Source organism: Malus domestica, chromosome 06 (genome assembly GCF_042453785.1).
Source record: "Malus domestica chromosome 06, GDT2T_hap1".
Taxonomy (NCBI): Eukaryota; Viridiplantae; Streptophyta; class Magnoliopsida; order Rosales; family Rosaceae; genus Malus; species Malus domestica.
Window position 1 is genome coordinate 1,268,315 of NC_091666.1, and position 13,555 is coordinate 1,281,869.

At 36.2% G+C, this 13,555-nt stretch overlaps 1 protein-coding gene across 1 annotated transcript; it reads right to left on the minus strand.

Moving 5' to 3' along the window:
* Positions 1–9,604: 9,604 nt before the first annotated feature.
* Positions 9,605–13,477, minus strand: LOC103436757 (uncharacterized). Its single transcript, XM_029104364.2, has 6 exons — positions 13,252–13,477; positions 11,770–11,972; positions 11,479–11,646; positions 10,887–10,997; positions 10,366–10,432; positions 9,605–10,280 (listed from the first exon to the last, which is right to left on the minus strand). The coding sequence occupies exons 2-6, from the start codon at positions 11,941–11,943 to the stop codon at positions 9,988–9,990; spliced, it is 813 nt and encodes a 270-aa protein (XP_028960197.2). The 5' UTR covers positions 11,944–11,972; positions 13,252–13,477; the 3' UTR covers positions 9,605–9,987.
* Between the last annotated feature and the right edge of the window lie 78 nt (positions 13,478–13,555).

The following is a 13,555-nucleotide window of genomic DNA, read 5'->3' on the forward strand; positions in this document are numbered from 1 at the left end:
AAGTTTTAGGTTTGATTCTCACCAAAGACGAATTTGAGCCACATTATTGTTAGTTCATTGTGAGGCTTATCCCACTCTCCACCATTTTAGTGTAGATAATATCATTTGGTTAAAAAAAATCCTATATTTTGCTATTTATATCTTTATAGATGAAGTAAAATAATGAATGTTCCAAACCATGAAAACATATATATTGCATAAAAAAAATATCTCAACAGATTCATCAAGGCTGCTATTGAGATTCCCAAGGTCTAAATAAGCATATTAAGATGGACCTCTTGGGAAGTTTTTGTCATACAATCAAGTTTTATTCTTTGTATTGTTACTGTCCAATAAATATTTATCATGTATTTAAAAAATTGACTATCAATCTAATAAACAATTATCGCGTGATGAATTGGTGAAGTGAGAAAATCTCTTGTTTGGTTTGACCTCATGTACTAAATTTTCTTCGAAATTAATCACAAAGATCTTTGGTTGTATATCATGTCAAGAAAAGGGAAACGATCAAACACATCGAAAACCTATATATTTATTATTTATTTCGGGTGGGAACTAGACGTGCTCTAATGTTTAAGTTTTATTTGACCTCATTAAGTTTTCGAGATTGAAATATTAGTTTATTTGAGTTTCTTTGGGGTTATAACTGGTTCAGTAATATTCGTTGTATCGCCCTAAGTCAATCATTCATGAAGTCTGTTATTATTTTTGATAATTAATTTATTAATCCAAATTAAAGGGCAAGATCATTTTTGGAATGTGATAACCGGTCCTTAACTTTACGATTTTATAAAAAATTTAAATGAGTGAATTGACGAAAATGCCCTGGAGGCTAGATTGTTGACTTTCGTTGACCGCCTTTCGTGACGCGAACGAGTTATTATTTTACCGTACTCTTGAAGTTCTCAACGGGACGATCGTGTAAGCATAATTTGAATCGAAACCGGAGTTACGATAAGGGTTTTAAAGAACTACAAATCCGAAAAGCACTTTTGTAAAGATTACTATCTATTATTTTATATATTTTCCATAATTATTATATTATTAGTTTAATATTAGTAGAGAGGTTGCGGGAAAAAGAAAAAAAATGGAAGGAGGAAGGGGCAAAGCTGCCCAATCGATAGGGGAGAGAGAGAGGTTTGCCGAATGGGAGAGGAGAGAGGAAGGAAGGAACCAATAGGAGAAGAAATAAAGGAGGGAAAAGAGGGAAGAAAGAAGAAGGGGGAAGAAACTGGGTCACCTCCTTGACCCGTTTTGTGACCCGACCTAGTTGGAAACAATGGAATTCGTGGGTTCCGTTGACCAAATTTTGGTGATTTAAGCCGAACCACCACCTGGGAAGTACTCCACGACCCAAAAATCTGATAAATATAAGGAAAGATGGAGCAGTTTTGTCATGATTAGGCTTGGAATTAGGCTTGGAATCACGAAAAATTGCATTGGTGGGTGCAACGGGCCACGTCGGTGATCGGCCTTTTTCGAAGGCAATCACATCAATCTCCACCACCAAAACACTTCTTTTAAGGTCTGGAACAAAGCCCAAGCTGTGGTAGAGGTGTCAGAGCTCACATGGAAGTCGAATCGAAACACACCAAAAACTAGGGTTCTGACCGTTGGGAAACTTCGGGTGTTTCTCGGCCGAATTGGACTTGGTCACATGTATAAAACTTACTCTACTCGTTGAGATCTTCATTCTTGTAAAATTTGAGAATTTTTTGAAATAATTGAATTTTCCGATGAGTCAAGACAGTTGCCCGTCGTGTGCGGCGGCGCATGGACCGAGACCCCACCTGACCTTCCTAGACTAATTTGGATACCCTGATTCCATATGTGACGTTCGATTGACGAAATCTCGTCGTAAGACTAGTTTTGATAGAGACTGTCACTTGGACATTAAATGAATCGATGATTCGACTGATGGATCGTCACTAAACTTTAAAACGTTATAGTGTGTAATCTTTGATGTCATAATTATATCTATGGCTATGAATGTTAGTATGTTGACTAGAATTATTGAATCGTTATGGCATGCTTATATTTATTTAGTTTGCTCATCATTGCTGCACCCAAGTGTTAGTGCTCGCCCAGGGTCAGGGCCAATTTTTCACGTGTATGTTCACCTTCGCACCGCATGCTTGCCTTGGATCCAAGTAGGTGACAGTCCTATCGTACAGATTGCATTAGGTAACTCCGACTTGTAGGTGACTGTGAATAGTGCCAATCTTCACGTGATTGTAGCACTAGAGCATATATTATGATTATACCCAGTCCTGTCATACAGGTTGCATTAGGCGACTCCAACTCGTGTGCTAGCATAGATTGATGAGCATCAGTTCAATCGTACAGGTCGCATTAGGCGATTCCGACTTGTGTGCTAGTATAGATTGATGAGCACCTGATTTTACTTATATTACTGTTGAGATTTTATGATTTTGGATGTCCTGCCCTTAGTTACGAGATATTGTGCCATAATGAATTCTTGAGCTTTTGCAGGCTACAATAAGTTTTTTTATACTATATGTAATAATTATATTTTGGAAACCATACTTGTTTTACAGGAAGGGGTTACAATGTTTTCAGAAAGGTTTTTATAAAACTTTATTTTCAAGACCACTCACCGTTGTTTTTCGCTCCTCCAGGTTTTAATAGTTGAGCTTTCTTATCGATGAGGATTCGTGGAAAATCTTGGTATTGGAGATTACCTTCGATGGTATGATTCTCAATCCACTCTACTGTACTTTACTTATACTTTAACATCACGTGTGAAAGGGGTTCATTCCTGCTCACAGTGCACTCTTATATTTAGGTACTTTTAGGTTTAAATTTATTCACATTTTCCATATCACTACACTTTATGGCTTCGTCACCTTCTAGGTGTTGGCCATCACAGCTCGATTCGGAGTCTTAGTGGACATTCCGGGTTAGGGTGTGTCATGGAAGCATAGTCTTAACCAATTATAAATACGCTTAAACAATAAGAAAATAGTTTGAGTATGATTGTAGCGATTGACATTTCCCTTAAGACCTCCAATTTTGTGATCTAGTCAAAATATAGAGTTTAAAGTTATGGTCACTTTGAGATGGTAGTATTAGATTAATAGTGCTTTGAAGAATTAAAATCTTAACCTCTTCGATCGGCACTCAATTAAGGTATACACATGTGATGCCTAGAATACATCTTAGTAACATGGTATTTAGAGGTAAGAAATCCGGAGACTTATTAATTTAGCGACAAATATCACTCAAAATATGTCCGAAAACCTTATTTTAATATGGTAGTTTAATTCAATTAACCATATTAATTCAATTAAAATAATAAATTATTGAGGGGGCTAAAAACTAGCCCCCTTTGGTTGGAGATGGGTTTTTTGTCAAACGAACTATGTTTTGGCCTATGGCCCTTTGACCCTCTCGGTTGAAGATGATATAAAATATGGTCTGACACTGTTCATTAAAAAATAATTTATTACAGGACTATAGGGCTAAACATGGCCCTTTGGCTCTCTTTCGGTTGGAGATGGCCTAAAGGGGCCACCAGTTTTATTTATTATTATATTTTTAGTATATAAATACTATAAAAGTAGGATGAATAACACAAAAATCTTCTAGCATAGTGGAAAAGAGTGCATTTATTTGCTTAATGTCTCTGGCTTAATATTGAGTTGAATGTTGATTGTTGTATTGTGATTCCCTGATTAAAAACGACTTAGTTATCATGCCTCATATTAGAATATATAAAGAATTGGTTGAAAAATTAGATTATGTAAACTTAATTATTACATATGTGTCTAAAAACGCGAGACATGTAATATTTTGGTAATGTTTGTATATCTTTCTTCTTTCAATATTAATTGACACACCCCGACCGAAATCAAGGCATGCTGGCTGTCACGTGAGGGTGACGTAGCCATGTGCACAGTGCGGAAGCAATAAGGATAAGAAATATATGAATAAATAAAAACCAAAAGTTACTAATGTGCACTCATAAGCTAGAAGTGCTAAGAGTGAAATACAAGTATAAGTACACCTAATTAGAGCGTAGAAAGTCTAGGTGCTATCCAGTAGGACAAGTACTAGTCATACAGTACCAAAAGATGTCCTAAAATTATTTTAATATGTCAGAGCCGCCGAGATCCTCGTACGCCACCAACTGCAAGCTTACCTAAAACCTGGAAGGGCGCAAAACAGAAAATGTGAGTGGGCAAAAACAAATGTTTTACAAAACCATTTCATTTCTCAAAAGTTCTAACCCCTCGCCGTAAAACATGTATAATTTTCCTAGAAATAGAATATAGACATATGCATAAATGTATATGTAATTATCTCAATTCAAATCATGCTTCACATATTCATAATCATAAGTATGCCATGCCAAGATATAACAGAATAGGTAATTCAGGTGAGAATAAATTCAAGGAAAATAACATATTAGCTGGAACCCCTGTAGAAGTCTGTACAGCTGAATTCAAAGCTCAATATTCAATCTAGCCGGAGTCACTAATTTGACCTATACGGCACTACACTGCACACGAGTCAGAACCAATGAAAATGTATTTACGACAAGATTGGGTGTAATATAATTATGCTCAATACTACTTTTTCATGATAGCTAGGCGATAAGTCGCTAGTCACCTACGAATCGGAACCACCTATGATGGTCTGTACGACAAGACTGTGAACCTAAATTGGATCCAATATGAGCATATGGTGCGGGAGGTGACATTATATACAGGCATGTGCCATGTCTCTGACTAAATCATAATTACCCTAGGTGCAGGTTTATGAGCTCAATGTTTCTCAATCACATATCACATCATCGATGATTCACATAACCAAACATAACTCACCTGGTACTTACCTGAGCGTCCACAGCACCATAATTATATTTTATGCATCATATACTATATCATATACAAAATATAAATCTATATGCATGACATTCAAGGCATACTTTCATTTAAATGCATTTTCTGAGAAAATACTGAAAACCAAAAGCCCACTCACTGGTATGTCGAAGGGTCGTAGCCCCCGAGTCGCCCTTGACTGCGCTCGTTCTCGGGATAAGTCTCCCCTATATGCGAAATAACTATAAAAATGTCATTTAAAGCACATAGACAAAACTAGCTAATAACTTCTCATACATTGCTCAAATGGGATGTTTGAATACACCAACGTGATCTACACAACTCTACGAACATTCCCATATTTTTAGAATAATTTCTGACCACCCACGCGCGGCCACGCATTGGCCAAGGCACGGCCAAACGCGCTGCCCACACTCGAGCACGTGCCAGGCACATTGACGGTAACAGTGACGCCGTTAGGAATATTCCGTTAAAAGTAACAAAAGCTGTTAAAATTAACCGACGGCGTTAGGAATATTCCATCAAAGTTGACGGAATATTTCGTCATCCCTAACCTTAAGTCTCTGGCGACAGTCGCCGGCGCCAGAAACTTGGAAAATGTTTAAACCTTCATTTCTCGTCCATTTCTCAGTCAAATTTCACGAATTATATACCAAAATGAAGCTTAGGACAAGTAGAATAAACCCTTACAAGTTTTAGGACCTAAATCCCACGAAATCTCGTCGGGAAAATCCCCGATAATCCGGCCAAACTTAAAACTTGTCGTTCTCTCTATTCTAACGTCCAAATTCTTCCAATGAACCACTCCTAGCCTCGTGAAGACCTCCTTAAGCTACCTATAAGCCTGAAATCCCCAAAAACATGAGATTTTACGTTTACATGAATAAGACCTAAATCGAAGTTCGAGAGGAACTAGGGTTTTTGAAGGAGTTCTTACCTAAAAATGGTACCATTCAACTTGTATGAACCTCAGGAACATGATGGTGTCCTTTAAACCCTCGATCTGCAACTTTCCATTTGTGTTGTTGTTGGTTCGTACGTGAGGGAAGGAGAGACAGTGAGTCCGAGGAAGAGAGAGCATGGATGAGAAGAGAGAGGAAGGGTTTGTGTGTGTGTGAGAGTGGTCCACGTGGGTCACCAACCAAAACCACAAAACTAATTTCCAATTTGTTCCAAAATTTTGGGAAAAATGCAAGTTTGGACCACCATTTACATGCATAACACATCGCAACGCTCACATCCAAGGGTAAAATAGTCAATTCATGTCATCGATAATTTATTTCGGGACGGGCTGTGACATTAATATTTTATGGTATTTGATGTAGGAATATATATATATATATATATATATATATATATATATATATATTTTAATGTATTTAGCGAAATTTTTTTTTCTACATATCAATGTACAAAAAGTAGGGGGTTGGAGAACTCTAGGGTTCCACTTCGAAGGCTCGCCTAGAGCCCCCAAATTCTTAGGGTCGGTCTTGGAGGCGGTTTTGGGGGTAAGCAAAAAGGGCAAACGCACAAGGTCCCTAATTTTGAGGGGGCTCCAAAAAAAATTTGTCATCAAATATTTATATACAATAGTGCTATTTATTAAAAAAATTACTTTTATTAGCACATTAAAATCTCATTGTGCATTTTCTTTCAATTTTATTATATAATAATGTTATATATTAAGAAAGGGTTTTTTTTTATAATTTTGCATAGGACTCCCAGAATCTCAAGGACGTATTAAGTTCATTGAATTTTTAGAATTACAAGGCCAGTTCATCTTGTTTTAGTTTGCCCCCAAGAACACATCATTTTTGGATGCCTATTCGATTGTTTTAAGATTTGACTTATGCTAGCTAGCATGACTAGAGCTGAAGCATCGTGTACCTTTCTTCCATATCGCTTTTCTTTCTCCACTCTTCTTCCTCTCACATTTTTAATGTATTTTTCTTCTACCTCCAAAATCATAAAAAATGCGAACAACAAATTAAAAACGTAATGGTTATCGATTTTAAAATTTTCCAACGTGCATGTATTTGCAATCTGGTGACTCATCAACTAGAAACCTAATAAATAACAAACCTAATTATTAAAGCTAATAAAACTCAACAAAATCATATCCATAAACTGCCCTCTCCATTTCCACAACACCAAAAGCTACGTGAAGGACACATGTCGATTAACTACAAAATAAGCAGTTGGCTATTCAAAGTCAAAACTTTGAACGTTATGGAAAAGTCAAAGAGAGATCGATCAAACGGATATTTATGACGTGAGAGCTTTCAAGTTATGGGAAAGTCAATAAAGGCTTAGTTGTCATACACGTTATTGTAGTGAAATTATAATGTGAGATAGGGAGATGTTTGAAGTTATTGACCGATGCCATCAAATGTAGCAACGTGTTTATTCGTAGCTCATTCTTCGATTACAATACTTGAAAATTTCTTGTATATGAGGTGGTGTGTGATGCACAAAATTGAGTTGACTCTAAAATAGTTATCAATTTGTAATCTTCGTAAGGTTTCTTTGGTCATCAAGTGAATATAATACGTAAAAAGATAGAGATGCATAAGTAAACACAAGATATATGTGGTTCATCTTAAGTTAGGCTACGTCTATGAGAGGAGAGGAATTCTCATTAATACTATAGAGTTCACAAGACACAAAGGTTTAAGTTTAATCATTATTAGTGAGTTCTTGTAATGAATTAAGTATAATAAGATCATTAGAGATCAATTGTGGGAGAATGATCTCCTTTTATGGTTAAGGAGTGTTCCCTGTTTTTGCCCGCAATCGATGTGGGACTCTAGTAGCTTTATTCTGGTGTTGTTGACACGTGTTATGTTGTGATTAATCTCTTGATTGGAGAGGAACTCGTGTTTTGGCAAAGATGTCTCGACACGGACCCTTTAATAGGTCTTCCAAGATACTTAATTGATCGATGCTCGATAGTTTCAGAATTGATGAAGTATGGAACAAACAGTGTGCTAACAAGATCCCTCTACCATTGTTTCATGTTTAGATGAAGTACAGTAACCTCGGTAAATGATTGCTGGATAAATTGATAACCTTAGTTAAATTAATTTATTTAGTTCATACATTGTCTCCCTTTCTTCTCTCACTCTCCCTCCTAACTTCATCATCTCAACTACAAACGTAATGGTAATCAGACAAGAACTCTAAACTTTTGAGAATCAACTAAATTAAAAGTGCTGAAAAAAAGAAAAAGAAAATAGAACTAAATTAAAAGTGCAGTGCTTAATTGTACACAATTTTTATTTTCTTTACCATCTTCAGTTGAACCATTGTTTTTTTTTTCTTTTATAAATTTTTTTATCGTTATAATTATTCAGTGAAAAATAAAATTAAAATAAAAGTAGTGTAAAACAATGATGGCCTAACGTGAACTACCCAATCATAATCAATGTGAGCAATTGACTTGAAGTTGTTTAGCCTTTTTGGTTAGGAGAATGGAACAATGAATGCATTTACGTACGAACAACAAACACATAAGCTGGTTTTCTTTGACATGCTCTTTTTTAAACGTATGAGACGAACGATGATTGAACTTGGCTTCTTTTCTGAGCTCCAACTCAGTTCAAATATTAGATTGAAAGCAAATATTAGGCGATTATTCTCTTGGAGGAATTGAAAAAAGAAGTCCAATCTATTGCACTTTGGTATAAAAGCAGTCGTAATCAACGACGGATTTGTGAGTTTTTTTTAGGTGCGCAAAGCATAAAAGTTTATAAGGCATAAAAGTCTGTTGGTGCAAGGTCTTAGCCATGGTGGCGTCATATGGATTGAAGAAGAAAGTTGGGATGTAGAAATTTGAGGGAATTTAATGAAATTGGGTGAAATAAATTTTTCTTCTTGCGCTCCCAAACACTATTCTTGTCCAGCGAGGTCCTGGGCCACCTGCCTTGCCCAACTACCGAGTAGACAAAATCCAGTATAGTGGAAGGGAATTTCAAGATCTAGGTGGGGCATACGCCAGCCCTTACTAAAGAATAGATGCGCCCACGTATGAAGCTTTATTCTAAAAAGTTGACAATTAAAAATAATTTTATACTCTATGCAATTACTAGTGGATCGCCAACTTTAAAAATTAAAGATTATTATTGCACTCTTTTTATATGAAATGGGGGCACATCATTCATTTGGCTTGTATGGAGGCAAATTGTGAAGAAAATGGTGGTGGTATTCTACCACTTAAAAGTCCCCAAGGAATATTAGAGATCATTTAAAAGGAAAACTAACGAAAAGTAAAAAAAAACTTTCCTTTTAATGAAAAATCTTTTTTAAAGGTATAGTAAATAGTACCAAGGAAAGGTATAAATGTGGTTTTTCGTTAAAAGTAAACAGTACCAGGAGTGTTTTGTTAAAACTCTCTTATTTAAATGAGTTTTAATGATTTTTCATTTTTACAAAATTAAAAAAATTTGGGCTTGGGCTGCAGCCTTGCAGACAAAGCCCAAAACGCATGTTTGGTTTTGAATAAGGTAAGATCGAATACAATTATGCAGGACAAAGGAAACCATCAAAAAGTCGAAAAGGAATTACAAGGATCGTTAATTTGAGCAAATACCACTTGATCAACCCAATCATGAGGTAACGATATGATATGAGAGTTCTGAAGGGCAGGTTGAAATCACTATTGTATGAAGCACTTGATCTCGCTTTTGGCATAAGCACCCTTATTAGGAACCCAAAAAAAATTTCTATTAAAAGTCCAAATATTTCTAGAAAAGGCACTTGGAATTGCTTCCCCATATTACTTTAGCAAAACTATAAGAACCTTGTCAGATTGTTGTCAATCACACCACCAATCTTCAAATCATCATAGTTGTCGACGGCCAGTGCCAAGGTGAAAGAAGTAAAAACTACCTTCTCTGAATGCACCACCTAAAGAGATGATTTGAGATGGTATACCTCTAAGCATTTAAAACAACAAGCGGGATGCAGCCACGACCTGGAACTGAGACAAAGGCTTGATCCTACTCTTGACACTTCAGTTTTTCACACTTCTACACGACATTTTATTGAATTGCAAGGACAAAGGAGGAGCTCTTGAACGTCTCCAAACTCTTTCAAAATGTTAATGCATGGGAAGGAAGATTGCTCATGAAGCCATACCACCTTGTTGACTGGTACTGCCTTTGCCTTTGTAATTGCCGATAAGGTGGTGAGAAACAAATTTATTTTCCTGCTTCGTGAGCCGGAGGCGTTTCTTGATATAGAGAAAATTGTCAGCTCTCTGTTTGCCTATCTCCTCCTCCTCTTCCGGATAAATCTCCCTTAGCATCACCGTTAGTTGGTAATTTGGTCTCACTTTAGTTCCGTCATTACTTTTACCATGGTAGTAAAGTCTGTTCTTGCGGAATCCCAAGAATCCCTTTCCAACCAAGGCCCCAGCTGAGGGGAGAATACAGAACAGTGAGGATTGATTTTTATGAAAAACAATATAATAAATAGAGGGAACTTTACTGGCATTATTTACCAACTAGAAGACGTTCTGGATCCAACCCATGATTATAAGTTGCATCCGCCCGGGCTGAGTGAAGAGCCTGCAAACAGTAGCGTCTTACATAATGTTAATATTCTGTTATAAAAAGTTATGACTCTGAAGGAAAAATATATACCTCTAGAGGCTCTGTAACACATCCAAATATTAGACATTTCTTCATCCGTGAGTTCTAGATGAGCATAATTATGTAAAAAGGACCAAAGGCTAAACAACTTTAAATTCAAATACCAAATAATTCACAAGATAACTGAATTTTGTAAGAAAGGAATATTATTTTGCAAGAGAAAACACTAGATTATACTACTAGAAAGTGCATCTCTCACATTCCAGCCCTCTAACAAATCATAAATTCAGTTGCATCCATCAGTCCTGCAATCCTTGTATATAAAAACACACACACACACACACACACACACACACACACACACACACACTAAGTATTTCTCTAATCAAGAGACTTCCTAGCGCAACAAAGTGTGGAACGGCTCTATCACCTGATACACAGTTTTTGCAGCTTGCTTGTCTGTCACTTGCAGTTGCAGTAATGCATCTTCAACACGCATACCACGAACCAGTTTAGCAACCAAGTTGACCTTATTAGGACTCTGCAAGGAGGCAGTGAGCTAAAGCTAATAAATGTACGATCAGAAAATAACATAAAACATAGAACTTATAGAGCAGCCATTTAGGTAACAAGGCATCTTTTATATTAATGTGAAGATGCAGCCCTTAAATATCATTTAATGGAAAAAAATTGACAAACTTTGATAAAAAGGAATTCCTCCACTTGACATAAAGAACATCTGCAGACTTCCGTTTTGCAATGCTGTCTTTTCCCAAATACAGAAGCCCCCACCTTAACCCATAAATAAAGCAACAGGAACAATATGAATGCAACATCTGTTCTAAGTTGTTCAACAACCCTAAAGGAACTGACCCATTAACAGAGCTTTGAATAGAATTGAAGTGTTCCAACCGGTATGCACATTTTAATGTATAGCACCAACACACCCAAAAAAAAAGAAAAAAAACTTTAGAATCTGTTACAAACCATTAAAAAGATGCAATAAGTGTGAATATGGTAACCTGATTCATGCCCTTTAATACAAATTGAACTTGTGAAGGTCTAGAAGATGATTTCTGGTTTTGTTCTTCAATTTTTTCACCACTTGAAGCTGAGAGAGGAGTGACTGAAGATTGATGAGGTGCTCCATCAGATGAATCTGCAAGCAAGTTCCTTGAACTGGAAATTCCCTTGTGATATGGAAAGAGAATAAGATATATGACAATTTAAACAAAAGGAGAGAGAAAATCAGAAAAACCAAAGGTGCTGTAGCCTGTAATCGATTAAATGGAAAGACGAGTTTTGTGCATTACCAAGTGTTGAAAGTACTGATGAAGGGGCCTTGAGATGGTTTGGTAAGATGGTGTCTGGAGTTTTAGAAAATGAGAAGAAGAAGAAAAGTTTGCAGCAGACGTGTAACCATGATTCTCCACTCTTTTGCCAACATGACGGATTAGGGGCTGTACATGCCTCTGCCAACCCACCATGTCTTCAACAAAAGAAAAGAATTCTCCCGCTACCCCAAAAAACACAAATAGAGCAGAATAAATCAACCAATAAACAGATTAAAAAGAAAACAACATAAAATGTGCCAAACACCGCATTTAGCTGAACTAGGATTCAAAATGGTCTGGGCTGACCTTACATACTCCTTTTTTTTTCCCCAGATTCAAATTTTTATAGAAACTTTGTTAGTCTTTTTTATTTCTTTAGACTTACCCAAAATTATAAAACATGTTTAAAACATAAAGATGAACTAAATAACAAGATTCTAAAAAGAAGTAGACGGTGCGAATGAATTTTCATTAATAAACACAAAATGATACACCTAGTCAAAGGAGGCGTAGTGAACCTAACCCCACAACAGAGTATTCACTTGCATAAACAAAAAGATACACCCAATTATATACACACATGCATACATCTGATTTTTAGGGAAGAAACTGAGTAGTCACTTGCATCCACAAAATAAATCACTGCGTAAACTTGGCGATTTCCAGTAAGGAACTGACTCATTCATAAATGAAATCCAATTCTTTTTTGCATCTTCCAGTTGAAGTTCCAAAAAAGGTAAACATGGCGACAATTACCATTAAACAGTAGAGATTATATATGCGGGACCAGACCTAACTAGCAAACACAAGATTTTTAGCACCATATCAGACCCATATTCCTCACCGTACAAAAAATTAAGGATCTAGCTACTGTCCATAAAAGATCTAGCTTATGCTCTTCCAAAGTCTATTCACCTTCAAACAATTCCACGCTCTATGCGTATGATATGAACACAATTAACTAATCAAATCTTTGTGTGCATATCAGATATTAAGTTTGACCGTCTGAAGATACCTAAATGAAGGTAACCTAATTGTACATTGCAGCAAGCTTTAATTTGTTAATGGTTTTTTTTTAGGCTAAATTTTGACAAATTGAATGCAAGAAACTCATAGGCTGTGAATTTTCTTGAATTCAGGATTAAACAAATGGGTGTCGCACTTTTATTCCAGAAAAATCAGAAATTAGAAGACAAAGTCGTGTACGGTGAAGTTATTGAAATAATACCCATTAATTTTCACAGAAAATAAAGCAAAATGCGTCACAAATTAATCTTCACAGATATAATTTAGCTAATAAGCAGAACCAATAAGAAGGTTTTGAACCCAACAATTTCCAGAAGAAATAAAAACGAAATTAAAGATTTTCTCCACACATTGATAAACACAAAGGCAAGACATGAATTTTCTCAGCAGCCAAACACATTGTAAGGAAATCAAGATTTTTGGGAAGAAAATTACCTGAGAAAAGTGACCCAGAAAATGTGAGTGGTGCTCTGTTTGCGAGTGCTTGGTGTGATGAGGACTGAGACGGCGAGGGAGGAAACTGAGAGAGCAACAAGAGCGAGTCGCAAAGGGTTTAATGTTTAGGATTAAACTTTTCGCGATTTACAAGACTGCCCTTCGATGAGTAGTTAATTGAGGAAATCTCGGCTGGTTTCCAACCAATTTATAAATTTTTGTGTTTATGATCGAAACTGTTATATTATGAGTTGCCTTGTAAAGATTATTTTTGAATTCAAGATCGTTTAGTTAATTAATTGTA